Source organism: Saccopteryx bilineata, chromosome 6 (genome assembly GCF_036850765.1).
Source record: "Saccopteryx bilineata isolate mSacBil1 chromosome 6, mSacBil1_pri_phased_curated, whole genome shotgun sequence".
NCBI classification, from domain to species: domain Eukaryota; kingdom Metazoa; phylum Chordata; class Mammalia; order Chiroptera; family Emballonuridae; genus Saccopteryx; species Saccopteryx bilineata.
In genome coordinates, this window is record NC_089495.1 from 168,073,323 (window position 1) to 168,090,578 (window position 17,256).

A 17,256-nucleotide genomic window follows, 5' to 3' on the forward strand; every position below is an offset into this window, starting at 1 on the left:
ATCTTACTGTTAAATGTTTTTGTGTGGAATTATCAGAATGACTTGGCTTTCATTTCACACTGTTTTTTAATGAGTAGATTTTAAATCAAGTTTTAATTTTTGATTGATCTTTACTAAATTAACATTTTAGTAAGATCCTGGTTAAAAATGCTGTTGTAATGTAATAAAGGCAATGATGTATGAGGCTCTAGAACTTACAGAATGCTTTCAGATCAGTCTCCTCTGCCCTTAAGGAGCACTAGGGGGCCGGTTGCATTTCAGTTCCCCTTTCACAGATGTGAAATGGCTTTCTCCAGAGACAGCCTCTGCCCAGTGTCAGGTGGCAAATCAGTGGTGTCTTATAGGAGCCCTAGCTCCAATCCTTCCTCTTTCTACTGCCTCATTCCCTCCACATCTGCCTGAAAGCAACTTTGTTTAAAGAAAAAAAAGAAAGTATTTTTAACTCCCCCAAATGCATTTTATTATGTGTTGTTAAAAACCGAAATGTTAACTAGGCATTTCTAGAATTTAAAGCAGTGAGCCATTTGTCAGCTCTTGAGAGGCTGATGAATTGTTCTAGACGATGTAATTGCTGTGGTGGGTTGTTGTGTTGTGGGCTTTCTCCACAGGCTGCGCAGAGCAGGCGAAGCCTCAGGTTTTCCTGCGGTGCTACCGTTTTAGTGATTCTGGCCTAAGTCAGGCTGACAGAGATGGCTCTTTTTGGGATTTTTATATCCAATTTCAGCTATTCCTGGGAGCTCTTACTTAGTTCAAATACGGCTTACATTACAAAAGAAATTAGTCGTAATCCTGTTGCCCAAGCAGGCACCAAGGACAGTACCTACTGTGGCTGATACAACTCGTCTGAACGTCCTTCCCACGGTGGCGTCCCCGAACACGGACATGTCGAAAGCTTCAGCTTTGCTCCTATGTGCAGGTGGATAATTTTACTTTTCAGGAAACAAACAAAAGAGTGTGTGTTTTAAGTTAGCCTAGAATTAAAAGAATGAACAAAAGTCATATTACAAAGTTTCTTTCTTTCTTGGTGTGACTACCCCAGAAGACACGGAAAGTTCCAACAGAAATAATTTTTTGCCTTGAACCTGTTTCTAGTCGTAGGCTGGGAACGAGCCAGCCGAACTCAGCACCAGCAGGCAGGCTCCCTTTCGCCCCGCCCTGAGAACCTGCTTCCCGGCTTCAGCAAGTGAGGAGGACATGTTTCAGCTGCAGTGGAGGCTAGCGTGACATCATCAGGATCACGGTATCTTGCAGGCAGTGTTGAGGCTGCGGGTGATGTGAATCTGGAAGCCACAGCTGCTGTGGGTTCTAGTGACCCTTCGAGAGAAAAATAGGAGTCCTGATTTCTTGTTGCAGTCCTGGGAAATTTCTTGCTGTTTTTCCTAGAATATTTCTAACCACACCTCCCTACACCCATTCCTGCACATACCCATAATTTCTTTCTAGCAGTTTTCTAAAAACAGTACTTTGGTGGGAGGTTCATTTTTATTTTGAAGATACCATCTTATGGCCCAGTTTCTTCATGTAAAATTCTATGAGAGAAAGAGTTATACGCATATTTTGGAAGTCCATCTTTAAAGCATAGTAGTTATTTGTTGACTTCACTTGAAAGTAACTTTAAAAAGTATTATTTGCATTTTAAAATAACTAGACATAAGCCCTGGCTGGTTGGCTCAGTGGTAGAGTGTCAGCCTGGCGTGCAGAGGTCCCGGGTTCGATTCCCGGCCAGGGCACACAGGAGAGGTGCCCATCTGCCTCTCCACCCCTCCCCCTCTCCTTCCTCTTTGTCTCTCTCTTCCCCTCCTGCAGCGAGGCTCCATTGGAGCAAAGATGGCCCGGGCGCTGGGGATGGCTCCTTGGCCTCTGCCCCAGGTGCTAGAGTGGCTCTGGTCGTGGCAGAGTGACACCCCAGAGGGGCAGAGCGACACCCCAGAGGGGCAGAGCATCGCCCCCTGGTGGGCAGAGCATCGCCCCCTGGTGGGCATGCCGGGTGGATCCCGGTCGGGCGCATGCGGGAGTCTGTCTGACTGTCTCTCCCCATTTCCAGCTTCAGAAAAATACAATAAAATAAAATAACTAGACATAATTTGCACTTCAGAGATTGGAAACATCCTCAAAATGGTGCTGTGCTTTATATGGGTGGCTGGTCATTCGTGAATTTCAAATTGTGCCTTATTGACCCTGAGTTAACATTTGTCTTCCTGTAAAGAGAAGGCTCTTGCTTGGGTATGTGTCTATACCTTGGATCATTTCTGGCCTTCATTGATCTCCTACTCCATGTCTGTAAAAGGAAAAGACTGGGTGATAATCTTAGTTCTTTCCTCTCTTCATGGTTTCAAAGAATAAATTAAATACCTCTGTTACCCACATTCAGTGGAGATGTGTTTTCCCTGCTAAATGTGTTTCATTCTCAGGTAATGCTGGGGTGTAGCTAGATTCCAGCATGGGAGTGAGATGATGATTCTGTGTGGCACCACTGATGATGTTGATTAAACCTGAGTGTGTTAAGACTGTAATTTTACCTAAGAATTTCTTTTTAATGTTCTAAGAAGAATAAATTTCTAGTGAACGTATTCCTAAGACAGGATGAACAGTGAACCTGGGAACAGTATGGCTGCCTGTATCTTTCATACCTGTATTAATTATATGTGTGCATGTTTCAGTCGTTGTGGTAATTCCTACCTTAAGTGCATTTCTACCAATGCTCTCATCTGTGACGGCCATGACTCTGCTTTACTCCTGCTCCAAACACTGTAGAAGCTGTAGAGGAGAGGGTGGTGGAGACAGTGACAACCTGGTCCAGTCTCTTCTGAAACAAGCAGCTGGTTGCCTCAGAAACAGCAGATTTGAGTATCCTGTCTCCTCCTCCCCACTGTCCCCTAGCCCCTTGTAACTCCTTGGGATGTACCAGTGCCCTCTGTGTAGACCTGCCCCCCAATGTTGGTCATGAGGCTGGCCCTCTGGGAGAGTGCCGCATGGATGTGCAGTGCACTGAGAGCACTTCATGCACACGCGTCTGTGCAGCCTCGTGGCCCCGCTGTTACCTGCCAGCAGCAGCCCACCGAATGCTCATGTACCAAAGTGTCTGTGAGGCGTTCTTAACTGTCTAGAGCACCCGCACCAGCCTCATTCGGCCCCCCATTGCACAGACTGTAGTGTTAAGGATTTGAGGCTTACGAGGGTCACGACTAAGACAACCATTACATACTCAGGCCATGACATCTCCAAGGCAAGACTGGTGCACCTGCTAACTCACTTCGCTCTGTGATCCTGCAGCATGTTCCCTCACCTTATGGAATCATAAATGTGCCAGGGTTGGCTCTCTCCTCACTCTCCCCGGTCAGCTGTGAAATGCGCATTCTCAGAAGCACATGCAAAAGCAGCTCACTGATCTGTGGGCTGGAAGCAGGACGTTCTGTGGGTCAGAGAAAGAGGGAGCTGTAGATTTTGGTCACATTGCTGAGGACTAGAGGCTGAGGGAATGACCTGATTGATGTGATGAAGGCGCAGTGTTTCTCTGATCTCTGAGTACCCTCAGCATCCTCACACCAATTCACCAATCTCCAAAAATGTCTTGAGAAAAGGTTGCTCTGTAGTTTCGACGCCACATCATAGGCTCAGGCTTTCTTCCTACCAAGAAAACAACAGGCATTTCCCTTCCACAAGATCAGGAACAACACAAGGGTGTCCATTCTCATTACTTCTATGCAGTGAATGGAGTGCTAGATAGTCTAACTGGGGCAATTAGGTGAGAGAATTACATAAAAGGCGTCCACACTGGAAATAAAAGAGAAAAGCTATCTATATCCACAGATGACATGATCTTATATATAGAAAGCCCGAAGGAATACACACACACACGTAGAGGGAATGAATTCAGCAAGATTGCAGGATAAAGGATCTATATACAAAATCACCTATATTTCTATACACCGCAATGAACAACTTGAAAATGAAATTAGGAAAACAGTTTCATTTACAGTAACATCAAAAAGAAAATTTTAGAAATAAATATAGCCAAGAAAATGTATCTATACCAAATACTATTAAATTGCTATAAAAAATTAAAGAGGACCTAAATAAGTGGGAATGTAGCTCATTGTCTTTAATTGGAATACTTTATATTGCTAAGATGGCAATAATCCCCAAATTTCTGTAAAATTCTTATCAAAATCCCAGTGGTCTTTTTTTGCAGAAATGAAATGCCTGATCCTAAAATTCATAAGCAATTTCAAGGGACTTTGAAACACCAAAGCAATCTTGAAAAAGAATAAAGTTAGAGAACTCACAGATTCTTATTTCAAAATTTACTCCAAAGTTACAGTAATCAAAATAATATGGTACTGGTGAAAGGCTAGACATACATAACTCAGGAGAGTCCAGAAATAAACCCAGACACCTGTGGTCAGCTGATTTTCACCGAGGTGTCAAGACATGCAATGGAGAAAGACTCTTCAGCAGGTGGTGTTAGGACAGCTGGCTGTCCACATGCTGAAAGGAGGAAGTCGGGCTCCTGCCTCACACAAAACATAGCTCGGAATCAATTAAAGAGCTAAAAATAGAAAACTCATAGAAAAAAAATAGGAATAAATTATTATGATCTTGGATTTTACAGTGGATTCTTAGCTATGACACCAAAAGCACAAGCAACAAAAGAAAAAAAGTAAGTTGTACTTCATCAAAATGAAATCTTTTGTGCATCAAAGGACACTGTTTAGCAAGTTAAAAGGCAATTCACAAAATAGTAGGAAATATCTGCAAATTATATATCTGATAAGGATCTAAGGCTAAGACTATATAAAGAAGTTTTACAACTCAACAACAAAAACACAAACAGCCCAATTTAAAAATAGGTGAAGGACTTAGACTTCAGAGGACTCAGATATTACTTCCAAAGAAGATATAATAATGGCCAATAAACATATGAAAGATATTTTACCTTTTTAGTCACCAGGGAAATGCAAATCAAAGCCACAGTGAGATACCACTTTACACTCACTAGGATGGCTATTATAATATTTTCTTTTAAAAATGTTAGAAAATAGCAAATGATGAGGAAGTGTGAAATTAAAAGCCCTTATATATTACTGGTAAGAACATTAAATGGTGCAGCTGCTACAGAAAGTTTGAGAGTTCCTCAAAAAGATATAGAATTACTATGTTAACCAGCAATTTCACTCCTAGGTATATACTCAAAAGAATTGACAATAGATAATCAAACAAAAACCTGTACACAGACTTTCAAAGCAGCATTATTCACAGTCACCAAAAGGTGGGAACAACCCAGATGTTCACCAGTTGATAAAAGGGTAAAACCAAATGTTATATACCCACACAGCAGAATATTGTTTGGTCATAAAAAGGAATAAGGTATTGTTGCCACATGCTGTAACATGGATGAATCTTGAAAACATGCCTAGTGGAAGAAGTGAGATTTTTAAAAAAATGCCACCTAGCCCTGGCTGGTTGGCTCAGCAGTAGAGCGTTGGCCCAGTGTGTGGAAGTTCTGGGTTCGATTCCTGGCCAGAGCACACAGGAGAAGTGCCCATCTGCTTCTCTACCCTTCCCCCTCTCCTGTGTCTCTGTCTGTCTCTTCCCCTCCCGCAGCCAAGGCTCCATTGAAGCAAAGTTGGCCCAGGTCCTGAGGACGGCTCCATGGCCTCCCCCTCAGGTGCTAGAATGGCTCTGGCCAAGTCGGAGCAACAGCCCAGATGGGCAGAGCATTGCCCCCTGGTGGGCATGCCAGGTGGATCCTGGTCAGGCACAGGCAGGAGTCTGTCTGACTGCCTCCCTGCTTCTAACTTCGGAAAAATACAAAAAAAAAAAAAAAAAAAAAAAGGCCACCTACTGTATGACTCATATTCTGAAATGTCCATGATTGGTATCTCCATAGAGACGTAGAGTAGATTAGGTTTCTGATGGAGGGGAAATAGAGAATGACTGCTAATAGGTAGAGGATTTCAATTTGAGGTAAGGAAAATATTTTCAAACGGTGATTGTGCACAGTTCTCTGAATGTACTAAAAACTACTGAGTTGTACACTTCCATTCATCCTTTAAGGGTGAATTTTATTATAGGTAAGTTATATCTCAATGAAGGTCTTGCAAACAAGAAAAAGTAGTTAAGATAACCTGGTGACATATCAACTCCAGTATAAAATAAAATTCATATAGTTTTCTTAAATTCCATTCATGAATCTCCCACTTTTCCTGAAGTAAACAGTCTTCATCAGTATAAAGGCTAGAGACTCTTTCTTCATGGATGTGGGATTAATTGTAGAGCTACCATAAAAGGTATTCAAAGCTCTCCTGTAGGGCTTGAAGGTTGCAATGACTTTTTTGACCATCTAACCTGGTTCTTCCATCTCTCCTGAAATCCTGAAGTCATGCAGGTGGTCAGAGCAGCTCCAACAGCCATCAGAAGTTTGTTTTATGTGTGTCACATCATTCCCTTTCTCCACACGCTACTGTCAAGGTCTCCATAGCTTCTTTTTTTCTGAGAGAGGAAGAGAGAGATGAGAAGTATTAGCTCGTAGTAGAGTCACTTTAGTTCATTGATTGCTTCTTATGTGCCTTGATCGGGGTACGGCTCAAGCCGAGTCAGTGACCCATTACTCAAGCCAGCGACCCTGGTATCATTTCAGAGAGCCCATGCTCAAACCTGTGACCTTGTGTTCAAGTTGGCAACCTCAGGTTTCGAACCTGGGACCTCAGCATCCCAGGTTGATGCTGGCTACTGCACCACTACTGGTAAGGCTCCATAGCATTTTTTTTTTTTTTTTGTGGTGAGAAGCACTAGGCAGTTTTGTTTCTCCTGTCACAGAACCTGTTACACTATCTTGTCATACTTCTCCTGGACCTAATAACATACTTATACCGAGAGGAGTCATGTTTGTCTGACATTTATAAAAATCTCTGCTTTTTTTCCCCAAACACTTTACACCAAGATAATGTAAAAGGCACAACACATATTTCTTGGCTTGGACCTTGAGAGTAATTTTTATCTTTGTCCTGCTGTATGCTTATTTTCAGTGACTTTTCTATAAGCACAGTGCTCGTAACATGATCTTTGTGCTTTTTAAAAAGGCCAGCTGATACAGCATGAGGAAGCCAGGTAGCCCTTGTTGGCGTGTCAAGGGTGCCTTTGTGCATAGGTTGGAGCAGAGACTCACAAGCAGAAGTAAAAGGACCAGGCCTGGGGACGTGGAGGGCTCTTCAGGTGTGTTCTCTGGTAACTAAAACCTTTGGTCACTCAGCATTTCTGAGCTTTGCCAATAGTGTGATAACTGATACTTGGAAAGATATCCTCCAGGCCCTGTAGGATTGTGGCTGCCTTTTGAATTGTTAAAGAAAACAAATTATATCCATGTTTAGTGCTAAAAATATTCCTTTGCATTCAAACTTTTTGATAATTAGTAATTCCACTTGGGTGTAGAATGAGTCAGACCTTTTTATTAACCAGATTAATGGGATAAGCAGATCTGAACATTACCCATTTTACTAAACAGGAGCTTCCCATAGAATTTTGTAGATAAAAGACAGGTATCTTCTCCAAAAAATAACGATGAAATCATTACTTGTGTAGCATTTTAGTTTTCTTAAAGCAAAAAGTTCACGGAGAAGTTCGGTGATTTTTGCATACTAAAATTTTATTTCTTAACAGTAGTTTGGCCTCCTGGAAGGTCTGAGTGACTTTCTGTGGAATAACCGGATCTATTTGTCTGAAGAAGCAGGCTGGAGTTTGCTAAGGAAAGGCAGGGAGACAGATGGCTGGCTATTATGTTACAACCATCATCTGCTGGGCCTTTAGCAAATATTAAGTGAATAATATATATGTAATTGGTGTGAAAGTACAGTTGCAACATTTCTAATTCTGTTTGAAGGATGACAACTTCTTGAACATTTGAATTTCATAGAAAACTATATTGAAATGTTTTTTGTTTACAGGGTTAATCCATTTTAAAGTATTTTAAAGTGAACATTTTCCCTTATTTTTGACACCACTGTGCAGTATTTTGAATTGAAATGGCCTGTAATGGCCCTTTTTTTTTTATTTTCCATAACAACACAAGCACTAAATTATAGCTGTGCAATTATGTAAACAATGGAAATGCTTCCAGAATGAATCCTTCCTTTTAAAATTTCATTTTGTGTAATTGTTGGAAGGTTTGGAGCTATAATAAACAAAATTATTTTACACATTTATCGTTCTAAAGGTCAATTATAAGAGAACTAAAGAAACAACTCTATGCAAAATGAACAAACCGATTTCTGTCGCCATCACCATATGTTTTTTCTTATCACTTACAGTTTTTCCAGTTACTGTGTACACAGCATTCAATTAAAGCGATTCATTTACCAGGCTGAATGTGGTTTGTGTTTATAGAACTGTGCTTTGGAGGAGAGGAAACAACACGCCTCTATTTGAATTACCTGATTTTTTGTAAGATCGTGATAAGTGACAGAAGAGACAGATGTTCTTACCAGTTACTTTCTCATAAACCTGAATTTTTTGATAAGCTACAAATTCACAATTATCATCTTACAGTCTGGTTTTCACACTCATTGTATAGTGTGTATGTGTGAACTTTCAACCAAAAATGAGAAAAATACTTGTTTTGTTGTCTATTCACTATATTATAGCATTTTGAAGAATGAATTTTATTTCCTTTGAAGAAATGTTTGTGAAAGAGTTTTGTCATTTTGGTCAGTTTTCAAGAGTAAACAATTCCTATTTTAAAATACACTTTTCATTGAGTTTATTGTTTAGCTTATTGTTTCTAGTCTGTTTAGAGTGTGAAAAAGAAACTAATTTTTGCTACCAGATTCACTTGTCTGGAGTAAATTCTCAAACTCCTTAGAAGACTGGATCCTAGAAAATCTAAAAAAGATTATTTCCCCCCTTTTCTTTATTTCTCTTGTGTACTATGGCTAATTATTGTAATGCTTTTGCTAAGGATGTTATTTGAAAGCCTTAATTTCTAGTCTTTTAATATCTGGGATAATGCAATCTAAGACATATATTTATGCCACCTTTTAAATGTTTTGCAGTGTTCTTTCTGAATATCAGCAAAACAGTAGTTTACAGAATTCTATTCTACAAAGTAAATTTTAGAAAGTAAAATCTTTCATAGTCCTTCCATTTTTGGAAAAAAAAATTTTTTGTCATTTTTGCTTTTATATGGCCCTTTTCATTTTACAGAGGCCTGCGCTCATATCTAGCACACCTTTACGGAGGTGTGTGCGTGCATGCATGGAGCATTCCCTACAGACTCGCGCTCGCATCTAGCATAGCATTAGGGAGGCGCTTGTTGGTACCTAGCAGCTTTAGGGAGGTGCGGTGCGGGCGCGTGCACATCTAGCGCACCTTTAGGGAGGCGCTTGCTTGCATCTAGCACAGCGTTTTATGGAGGTGCGGTGCGCGCGTGCATCTGACACACCATTAGGAAGGCGCACGCTCGCAGCTAGCACACCATACAGAGGTGCATACACACATTTAGCACACCATTATGGAAGCACATTCGCAGCTAGCACACCGTACAGAGGTGTGTGCTCGCACACACTGTTACGGGGGCGCATGCGCACTTGTAGCATACCATTAGATACGCCTCTTTAAGGGGAATCATTCCAGTTTATGGAAGAGAATCGTGAAGCTCTAAGTGTGACATGATCACATATACTAGGCCTTGGCCTAGTGGTCCCAGTTCTAGAAAGACCTTTCCCACTAGTAGTCACAGTGGAGGTAGCTGTGAATGGCATCATTCCCACGGTGGGGATAATGGCCCATTTCCAGTCCTTGGGACTGTGCGGGGTAGGTTGCCTGGAGTGGGTAGAGAACTTCTCTCATAACACCTTAGGTTGCAAATCACCCGCCATCAAACAGTGACATTTTGCAAAAATTCAGTAGTCTTGATTTACTGTTATTGTATTGATTTAAGGATTCTTTTCTATTTATGACAAAGGATACTAGTTTTCCAGAGTAATCTTATTTAAGTTTAAGAAAATGTAAATTACTTTGAAAAACAGACAAATGGTATTCACTCTGGATGTGGATGTGGCAGTAGCATGAGGTTGTGTGTGAATAATTGCTGTTTGGGAGGGGACATTCTGTGCTGTCTCTGTACAAAGCCCTGGAGATAGTGAAGAAAGTTTCAGTCTCCAGGTTTTTATTTTTCCAAAGAATCCAGTTATAACTGTGATCTTAATGGATCAAGAGGAAGGTGAAAGGAGAGTTCTAGACACAGTGGAGCGGTTTGTGGATGTTTCTGTTCGGAATACACAGCTGCTCTCTTTAGAGTACCACATAGTTTTTCCTAAATTTAAAATGCTATCACAAAGATAAGTCTTGGGGTTGTTCCATGTCAGTGTGGATAAGGAAAATAAGGAGGCATGTGGCCAGAGTTTGGCTGACTGGCCATGTAGTTCCCTCTTTATCCCACTGTTAACCGACGCCGGTGCCAGCTTTAACTGGCCACAGCAGCACAGGCCCTGCTCCTCCTGGGCTCTGCTTTACGTGGGTGGTGGGGAGGGCAGGCCAACCATCTGTTATTTTGCCCTCTTTTTCCAATCTTCTTGCTCATAGAAACAGGTTCCGTTGAAGTGACTGGCTGAGGTCCAGGGGGACTGTGAGCCATGTGACTTTACCTCCACGATACACATTTCTGCTGTCTTTAGCATCAGTGCCAACTTAGTAAATTTTTGTGAATGCCCTGTTTACAAATCGTTGCCTTTACACATAGGAATCTCATGAAGCAAGCTGGATTTTATTTACAAATTTGGGTTTTAACCTATTAAAGGATTTAATTCATAATTACCATAAACTTATCCCAGAAAAACATTTTTTTAATTAAAATTGTAAGCCCAGTTGTTAAAATGACTCATTTGATTCAAACATGGGCTAATAATTTTAAAAATCTATAGTGTTCAAGGTTTAGTTCCTCATCTCAACAGATGGAATTAACACTATAAACATAACAAAGTTAACATCACGGTTGTTTGCATTATTAATCTTCAAATGCATGGCATTCTGCTACCTTGCTAGCCAGGTTTGCACGAATCCTTTCATTGCAGCATATGTCAACAGAAATGTGCTTCCATCTGCTGCTGGATAGCTTGATGCCTGATATTCCGAGACAAGGCCCAGCACAATGCGTACCTCTGTGAGTAATTACAGGTGTGTGGTGAGGAGCCCAGGGCATTAATCAGAGGCTTAATTATGAAAAAGGTGGATCTTTTGTTCCACTCTTAGAGCATGAGTTTACCACACACTTTCTAAACTGCAGCATCCATCTGCTCAGCCCTTAGAATGTTTGTCTTGGCTGATATGGACCCTAAAGTGTATCAAAGGACGTGATTAAAGCAAGTTTAAACATTAACTTGGAAGAAGTGTGGTTCAGGTTTTTCTTTCCTTCCTTCCTTTTATCTGTCTGTATGTCTATCTAGATAGTTATTTTGATATAGGAAGAAGTCTGCTAAAATTCTAAAACTTTAAATTAGTACTTGCTGAACTATTTATCATATATGAGTTCTATTGGAGTAAGCATTGTACAGTCACTTTAAGAATATAAATAGCACAATTTGTAGAAACTGAATCTACCGTGTAACGGGGAAAGGTAAGAGTTAAAAGAAATTATTTGTGAACACAAAGATTCCCTTTTTCGATAAGAAATTGTTAAATGAGGTTATTTTGATTACAGAGGACTTATGTTATTTAGAATTCAGCATGTTCCTCTTATTTGTCCTAATTTAATCAAATTAAATTGGTATTATCTTGAAGGATTTTTAAAATAGCCACACTGAAATCTGAGAAAAGAAGCCAGATTGTATTTTTTTTTATTTTTTTAATTTTTTTTATTTTTTATTTTTTTGTGGCAGAGACAGAGAGAGGGACAGACAGATAGGAAGGGAGAGAGATGGGAAGCATCAATTCTTTGTTGCGGCACCTTAGTTGTTCATTGATTGCTTTCTCATATGTGCCTTGACTGGGGGACTAGAGCAGACCTTGCTCAAGCTGGTGAGCCTTGCTCAAACCAGATGAGCCCGTGCTCAAGCTGGCAACCTCGGGGTTTTGAACCTGGGTCCTCCACGTCCCAGTCTGATGCTCTATCCACTGCACCACTGCCTGGTCAAACTGTATTTTGTATTTTGCTTCTTGTATTTTGAGACTACCTATAGGTTGCTTAATTAACTACAAGGAACATAATTATAGTACTTAATATGTTTGATTGAGGTGCATCACCTAGAACTGTATAAAAGAAGTTTTTGCTCTTCTTGTTAACCCCCCTTGCACACACACACTCTCATACAGATGGTTTCATAGGGGTGGCCTAACCCCGGTGGTGTGAGTGGTGTCCAGTGCCGCCTGGGCTGGGCCACCACCCCCGCCAGCAAGAGGCTGTTCCAGCACAGGAACACCAGTGGCTGGGCAGTTGGAGGTCGTCACACTGCACACTGTGAAAAGAAGGCCACTGCTGCATTTTTGCACTTTGCCTCATGATCACACTCATGCTAGAGCCACCCCAACCACCTGACCTCCGAGTGTGACCAGTCACACTACCATTACACTTCATACATCCCTGCTGATTAACACAGAAAATTGCCTGGAGAGTAAACATTTTCATCTCTTCACCTACTTTAAGATTTTTTAATGTAACGTATCCTTAACTTTTGAAAATTGAAGATTATGGAAAGTGATAGATGTCCGAAGGTTTTATTTTTATATTTACCTCAGCACTCCTATAGCTTGTCCAAGGAGCTCAACTTTAAGTGGAAGGTATAAGAAGTGTCTGTCTAGTCCCCATGCCACAATATAGATTTTGGACAAGTCATCTTACAGTTTGGTGTCTTGATTCCCTTACATGTAAAATGGGTACAGTTGTCCTTGGCCAGCAGCTAGTCACTAGCTCATCTTTTACTGAGAGAGTTCCGTGATATGTGTTCTCCTAGGGTATCATACAGTGGTCACACACACACTGACTGATTCCTTTGGAATTTTGTTCTTGAAAACAAGTTATGTTTCTTTCTCCTCCCTTTTAGGATATCTTAAATACCATTATAAGGCATTGCCCACCCCGCTTTTTCTCCTTGGGTTTGCCTGGCTTTTCAGTGCTGGTGGGGGACTTCATCACGGCTGCTGCCAGGGTCCTCGGGACAGACATGCTGGCGGTGAGTATGACAATGCTCAGCCTCCAAGCTCCCAGGAGGCTTCCCAGTCGCTAACAAGGTTCAGATTTCTCCACTCCTAACAGGTGTTGACTCATTAGTGCAATGTGAAACTGGGCTCTCGGGTAGGTGCCCTGGCAGCTGATGTGTGAAATTGTAGGATAAGGTGACACACCGGTATTGGAAAGGCGTTTCATCAAAAGGCCAGAGTGTGAAAAATCATATCCTCACTAATATTTCAGCACACTTGCACAGTCAGGAGCAGGACTCGCTTCTTGGAGTCTTACTAGCATTTTCTAGTAAATGGCGCACAGACATGGATATCAGATAAAAATTTTTAAGTGCACATTATCAAATATTTTTTCATTATTGTCTTAGTTATTAGAAGTCTAGTAGGAAATATTTCTAAATGTTAGAACACTAACACTTTAACCAGAATGAATATATATGTTCTTATTTGCGTGCAAAACTGTTGTACTAAAAAATTAGAAGCAAGTGGACGGACCAAATGGATATTAAGAGCCACACATAGAACTTATTCGCAGTCTGCACATTTACCTCCACTATTAGGGCTATATCTTAATGTCTTTTGAGAAAATACTCATTTAAATTTAAAGAGCTTCTCACATATGTGCTCAGCATAACTTAACTATTCAGATTCATTTTTTCCTCTTCAAATGTAAGTAAAGTTAGCTTTACTGACCCTCCTTCTTGCCCATGCCCCCTGCCTGTGTCTGCAGTCTTCAGTCCGGGGGTGGGTTCTCTACTTACCCCGCCGCTGCCTCAGCCACGTGCTCTACTCACCAAGTTTGCAACTTGTGGACAGGCGTCCTCAGTGCAGAGAGGCAGGAGTGGGAGCCATTGCCCGAGTGCCCGTCGTTTGAGAAGTTCAGGGCACTTTGTAGAACTTCTGCCAACCAGGCCATGGGTCTTGCAGCACATTTGTAAGCGATGGCTGCTGCCTGGAAGAAATTATGACTGTTGGTGATGGAGCCTTTGGCAGACTTGCTTGTCCATCATTAGCAAGGACCATCCCAGAAGACGTGTGTTTACCTGCAGTGTTTGAGGACAGTATGTAGACACTGAAGTGGATGGGAAGCGGGTGGAGTTGGCTTTGCCAGACACAGCTGGGCAGGAACATTCCGATCGCTCGAGGGCCCTCTCCTCCCCGGACACCAGTGTTATACTGATGTGTTTCTCCATCGACAGCCCTGATAGTTTAGGAAACATCCCAGAAAAATGAGCTCTGAAAGTCAAGCACTTCCATCCCAGTGAGCCCATCATCCTGGTTGGAAACAAGAAGGATCTATTTTTTTTAACATTTAAAAAATTTATTCATTTTAGAGAGGGGATGGGAAGAGAGAGAGAGAAGGGGGGAAGAGCAAGAAGCATGAATCCTCATATGTGCCTTGACCAGGCAAGCCTGGGGTTTTGAACCAGCAACCTCAGCATTCCAGGTTGACACTTTATCCACTGCGCCACCACAGGTCAGGCAAGAAGGATCTTCAGAATGATGAGCACACGAGGCGGGAGCTAGGCAAGGGGAAGCAGGAGCTGGTGAAACCAGGGGAAGGAGGAGAGATGCCAAACAGGATTGGTGCTTTTGGGTATGTGGAGTGTTCAGCAAACACCAAACATCGAGTGAGGGATGCATTTGAAATGGCCACAAGAGCTGCTCTGCAAGCCCGACGGGGAAAGGAACAGTCTGGGAGCCTTGTCTCGGAAACCCTGCTTCAAGCACAGCCCCCTCCAGCCAGTGTTGATGTGCTGTTTATTCATCTTAATGTATGACTATTGGCCTTGTTTATTTATCTCTGATTTATCTAAGATTATAAATCGAGTCATCTTGCTACCAGTATTTAGAAGCCAACCATGATAATTAATGATGTCCAACCCAACTGGCCGCCTGTGTCCTGACACCGCTCTACCAGCCCTCCTCTGCACTCCCACCTGGCCCGCCTGTGTCCTTCTGACACCTCTCTACCAGCCCTCCTCTGCACTCCCACCTGGCCCGTTGGTTTTGTGAGGACCAGGTGCTAATTTAGGAGTTTTCTAACTTCTTGCTGCTTTCTAGAAAGAGAAAAGGTATCTTTTGTGAATTAGGCTGTAAGTACTTCATTACTGACATGTCTTGCTTGTCATCTGTCAGCTGCAAGGTACTCTGGTGAGTCACCACCTGAACAGATTTCATTGGCACAGCTCTGGAGTGGGCAGCTAATGTTTTCAAAATGTGCTCAGCCAGAAAGACCCCAGTCCATGCAGCTGTGGCAGTTAAGGTTCTGTCTTTTCTTGTCAGTTACCTTTAGTGCCACTGAATGTATGTTAATAAAAAATAAATAAATCTACCCAGACTGGATATAGTATTTCTTGTATAATTGGATTGCCAAATACTGATAACTTGTCATCCCTACTGAGAGTGTTTTTTATTAAAAAAAGAAAGTGTATTTGAAAATAAAGTCAGATGGAAATTTAAAAAAAAAAGTATTCAATATCTTTGCTGTTTTCCAGGGACTTGTATTGAAATCAATAGGCGTATCTAGCTAGCCTCATCTAAATTTTATTTGACACATTATTACTTTTTCACTCTACTCATTTCTTCTGTTAAGAATAAATTCAGACTCCAACACTGGGTTTTAAATTAAATTGCTTTTAAAATTCTTTGTATACCTGGCATTTTATGCTGGTATTTTTATGCATTAACTTTTTCTTATAAGGATAAATTAAAAAGCAAAGGGACGGGATAGGGGACAGGAGCAAAGGGGAAGGATGAGAGAAGAAAGGAAAAGAAAGAAAAATACTGAATTTAAATGTTTTTCTCTAAAGAATATTGGCTCAGTGATAGAGCATTGGCCTGGCATGTGGATGTCCTGGGGTCGATTCCCAGTCAGGGAACATAGAAGTAAGAGCCCATATGCTTCTCCACCCCTCCTCTTCTCACTTTTCTCTCTTTATATCTATCCTCCCCTCCTGCAGCTATGGTTGAATTGGAGCAATTTGGCCCCAGGCACTGAGGATGGTTCCATGGCCTCCTCCTCAGGTGCTAAGAAGAGCTCAGTTGCTGAGCAACAGAGCAATTCCCCAGATGGGCAAAGCATCACCCCTTAATCGGCTTGCCTGGTGGATCCTGGTTATGGTGCATACTGGAGTCTCTCTGCCTCCTCTCCCCTCACTGAACTAAAAATAAATATATTTTTTAAAATGACAGCTTTAAACACTTCATTATTTCTGAAAATATTTTAGGATAATCCTTCTCAAAGAACCTTCAAATTTATTTTTAATCACTCAAAAAATTTTTGAAAAACCAGGCTATAGGAAGGGAAATCATACTTTCTTCTTTTCTTTGTTGTGAGTTTTCTATAAAAAATGCTACTCTTTCTAGAGCTAATATCATGCATGGTAGTTATTCTTTGAGAAAACTTTTCTTTTAGCTAGTTGAACTAACTATCCTGGTAACCTTCCAAAAGAGTTTTAAAAAAGAAAGAGGGAGAGAGAGAATGAAAATGTAAGAATTACCCAGTGGAACAGGGCTCTTTTAAAAACTCTAGTTTAAATTTGGGGTTTAAAATGATAGGGGAACTGGTGAGAGGTGTGTAGGTGTGACACCCCTGTTCAGTCAGAATTTTCAGTTAACACACTTAATTACCAGTGTGAAGCATGCCTGTTCCATAGACCTGCCCTGCTGGGGCAGCAGGGGAAGAGAAATGCAGACGCCAGTCCCCAGAAGGTGGGGAGAAGCTTGTGCTCAGCAAACATTATATGTAATAGCCAAACCCAGAACCAGTGCACATGTCCATCAACGACAGGACAGATAAGTTGTGTGTACACAAAGGATAGAATATTGCATATAATTCCCTTTCCATTTTTGACCCTGGAGCCTCCGTAGAGCCAGAACTGGGTTTAATCCCAGCATTGCCTTGTACTAGGCCAGGGGTCCCCAAACTTTTTACACAGGGGGCCAGTTCACTGTCCCTCAGACCATTGGAGGGCTGGACTATAAAAAAAAACTATGAACAAATTCCTATGCACACTGCACATATCTTATTTTAAAGTAAAAAAACAAAACGGGAACAAATATAACATTTAAAATAAAGAACAAGTA

General features: G+C 41.4%; 1 protein-coding gene and 1 pseudogene across 2 annotated transcripts in view; both read left to right on the forward strand.

Annotated features, from left to right (window-relative positions):
* RALGAPA2 (Ral GTPase activating protein catalytic subunit alpha 2) overlaps nucleotides 1-17,256 on the forward strand; it is a 386,122-nt gene that overhangs the window by 204,754 nt on the left and 164,112 nt on the right. For both annotated transcript variants that reach the window (XM_066237690.1, XM_066237692.1), the window contains one exon: nucleotides 13,032-13,160. In XM_066237690.1, the coding sequence (XP_066093787.1) occupies nucleotides 13,032-13,160 (129 nt within the window). The remainder of the gene's footprint in view (nucleotides 1-13,031; nucleotides 13,161-17,256) is intronic.
* LOC136308387 (transforming protein RhoA pseudogene) lies at nucleotides 14,347-14,948 on the forward strand (annotated as a pseudogene).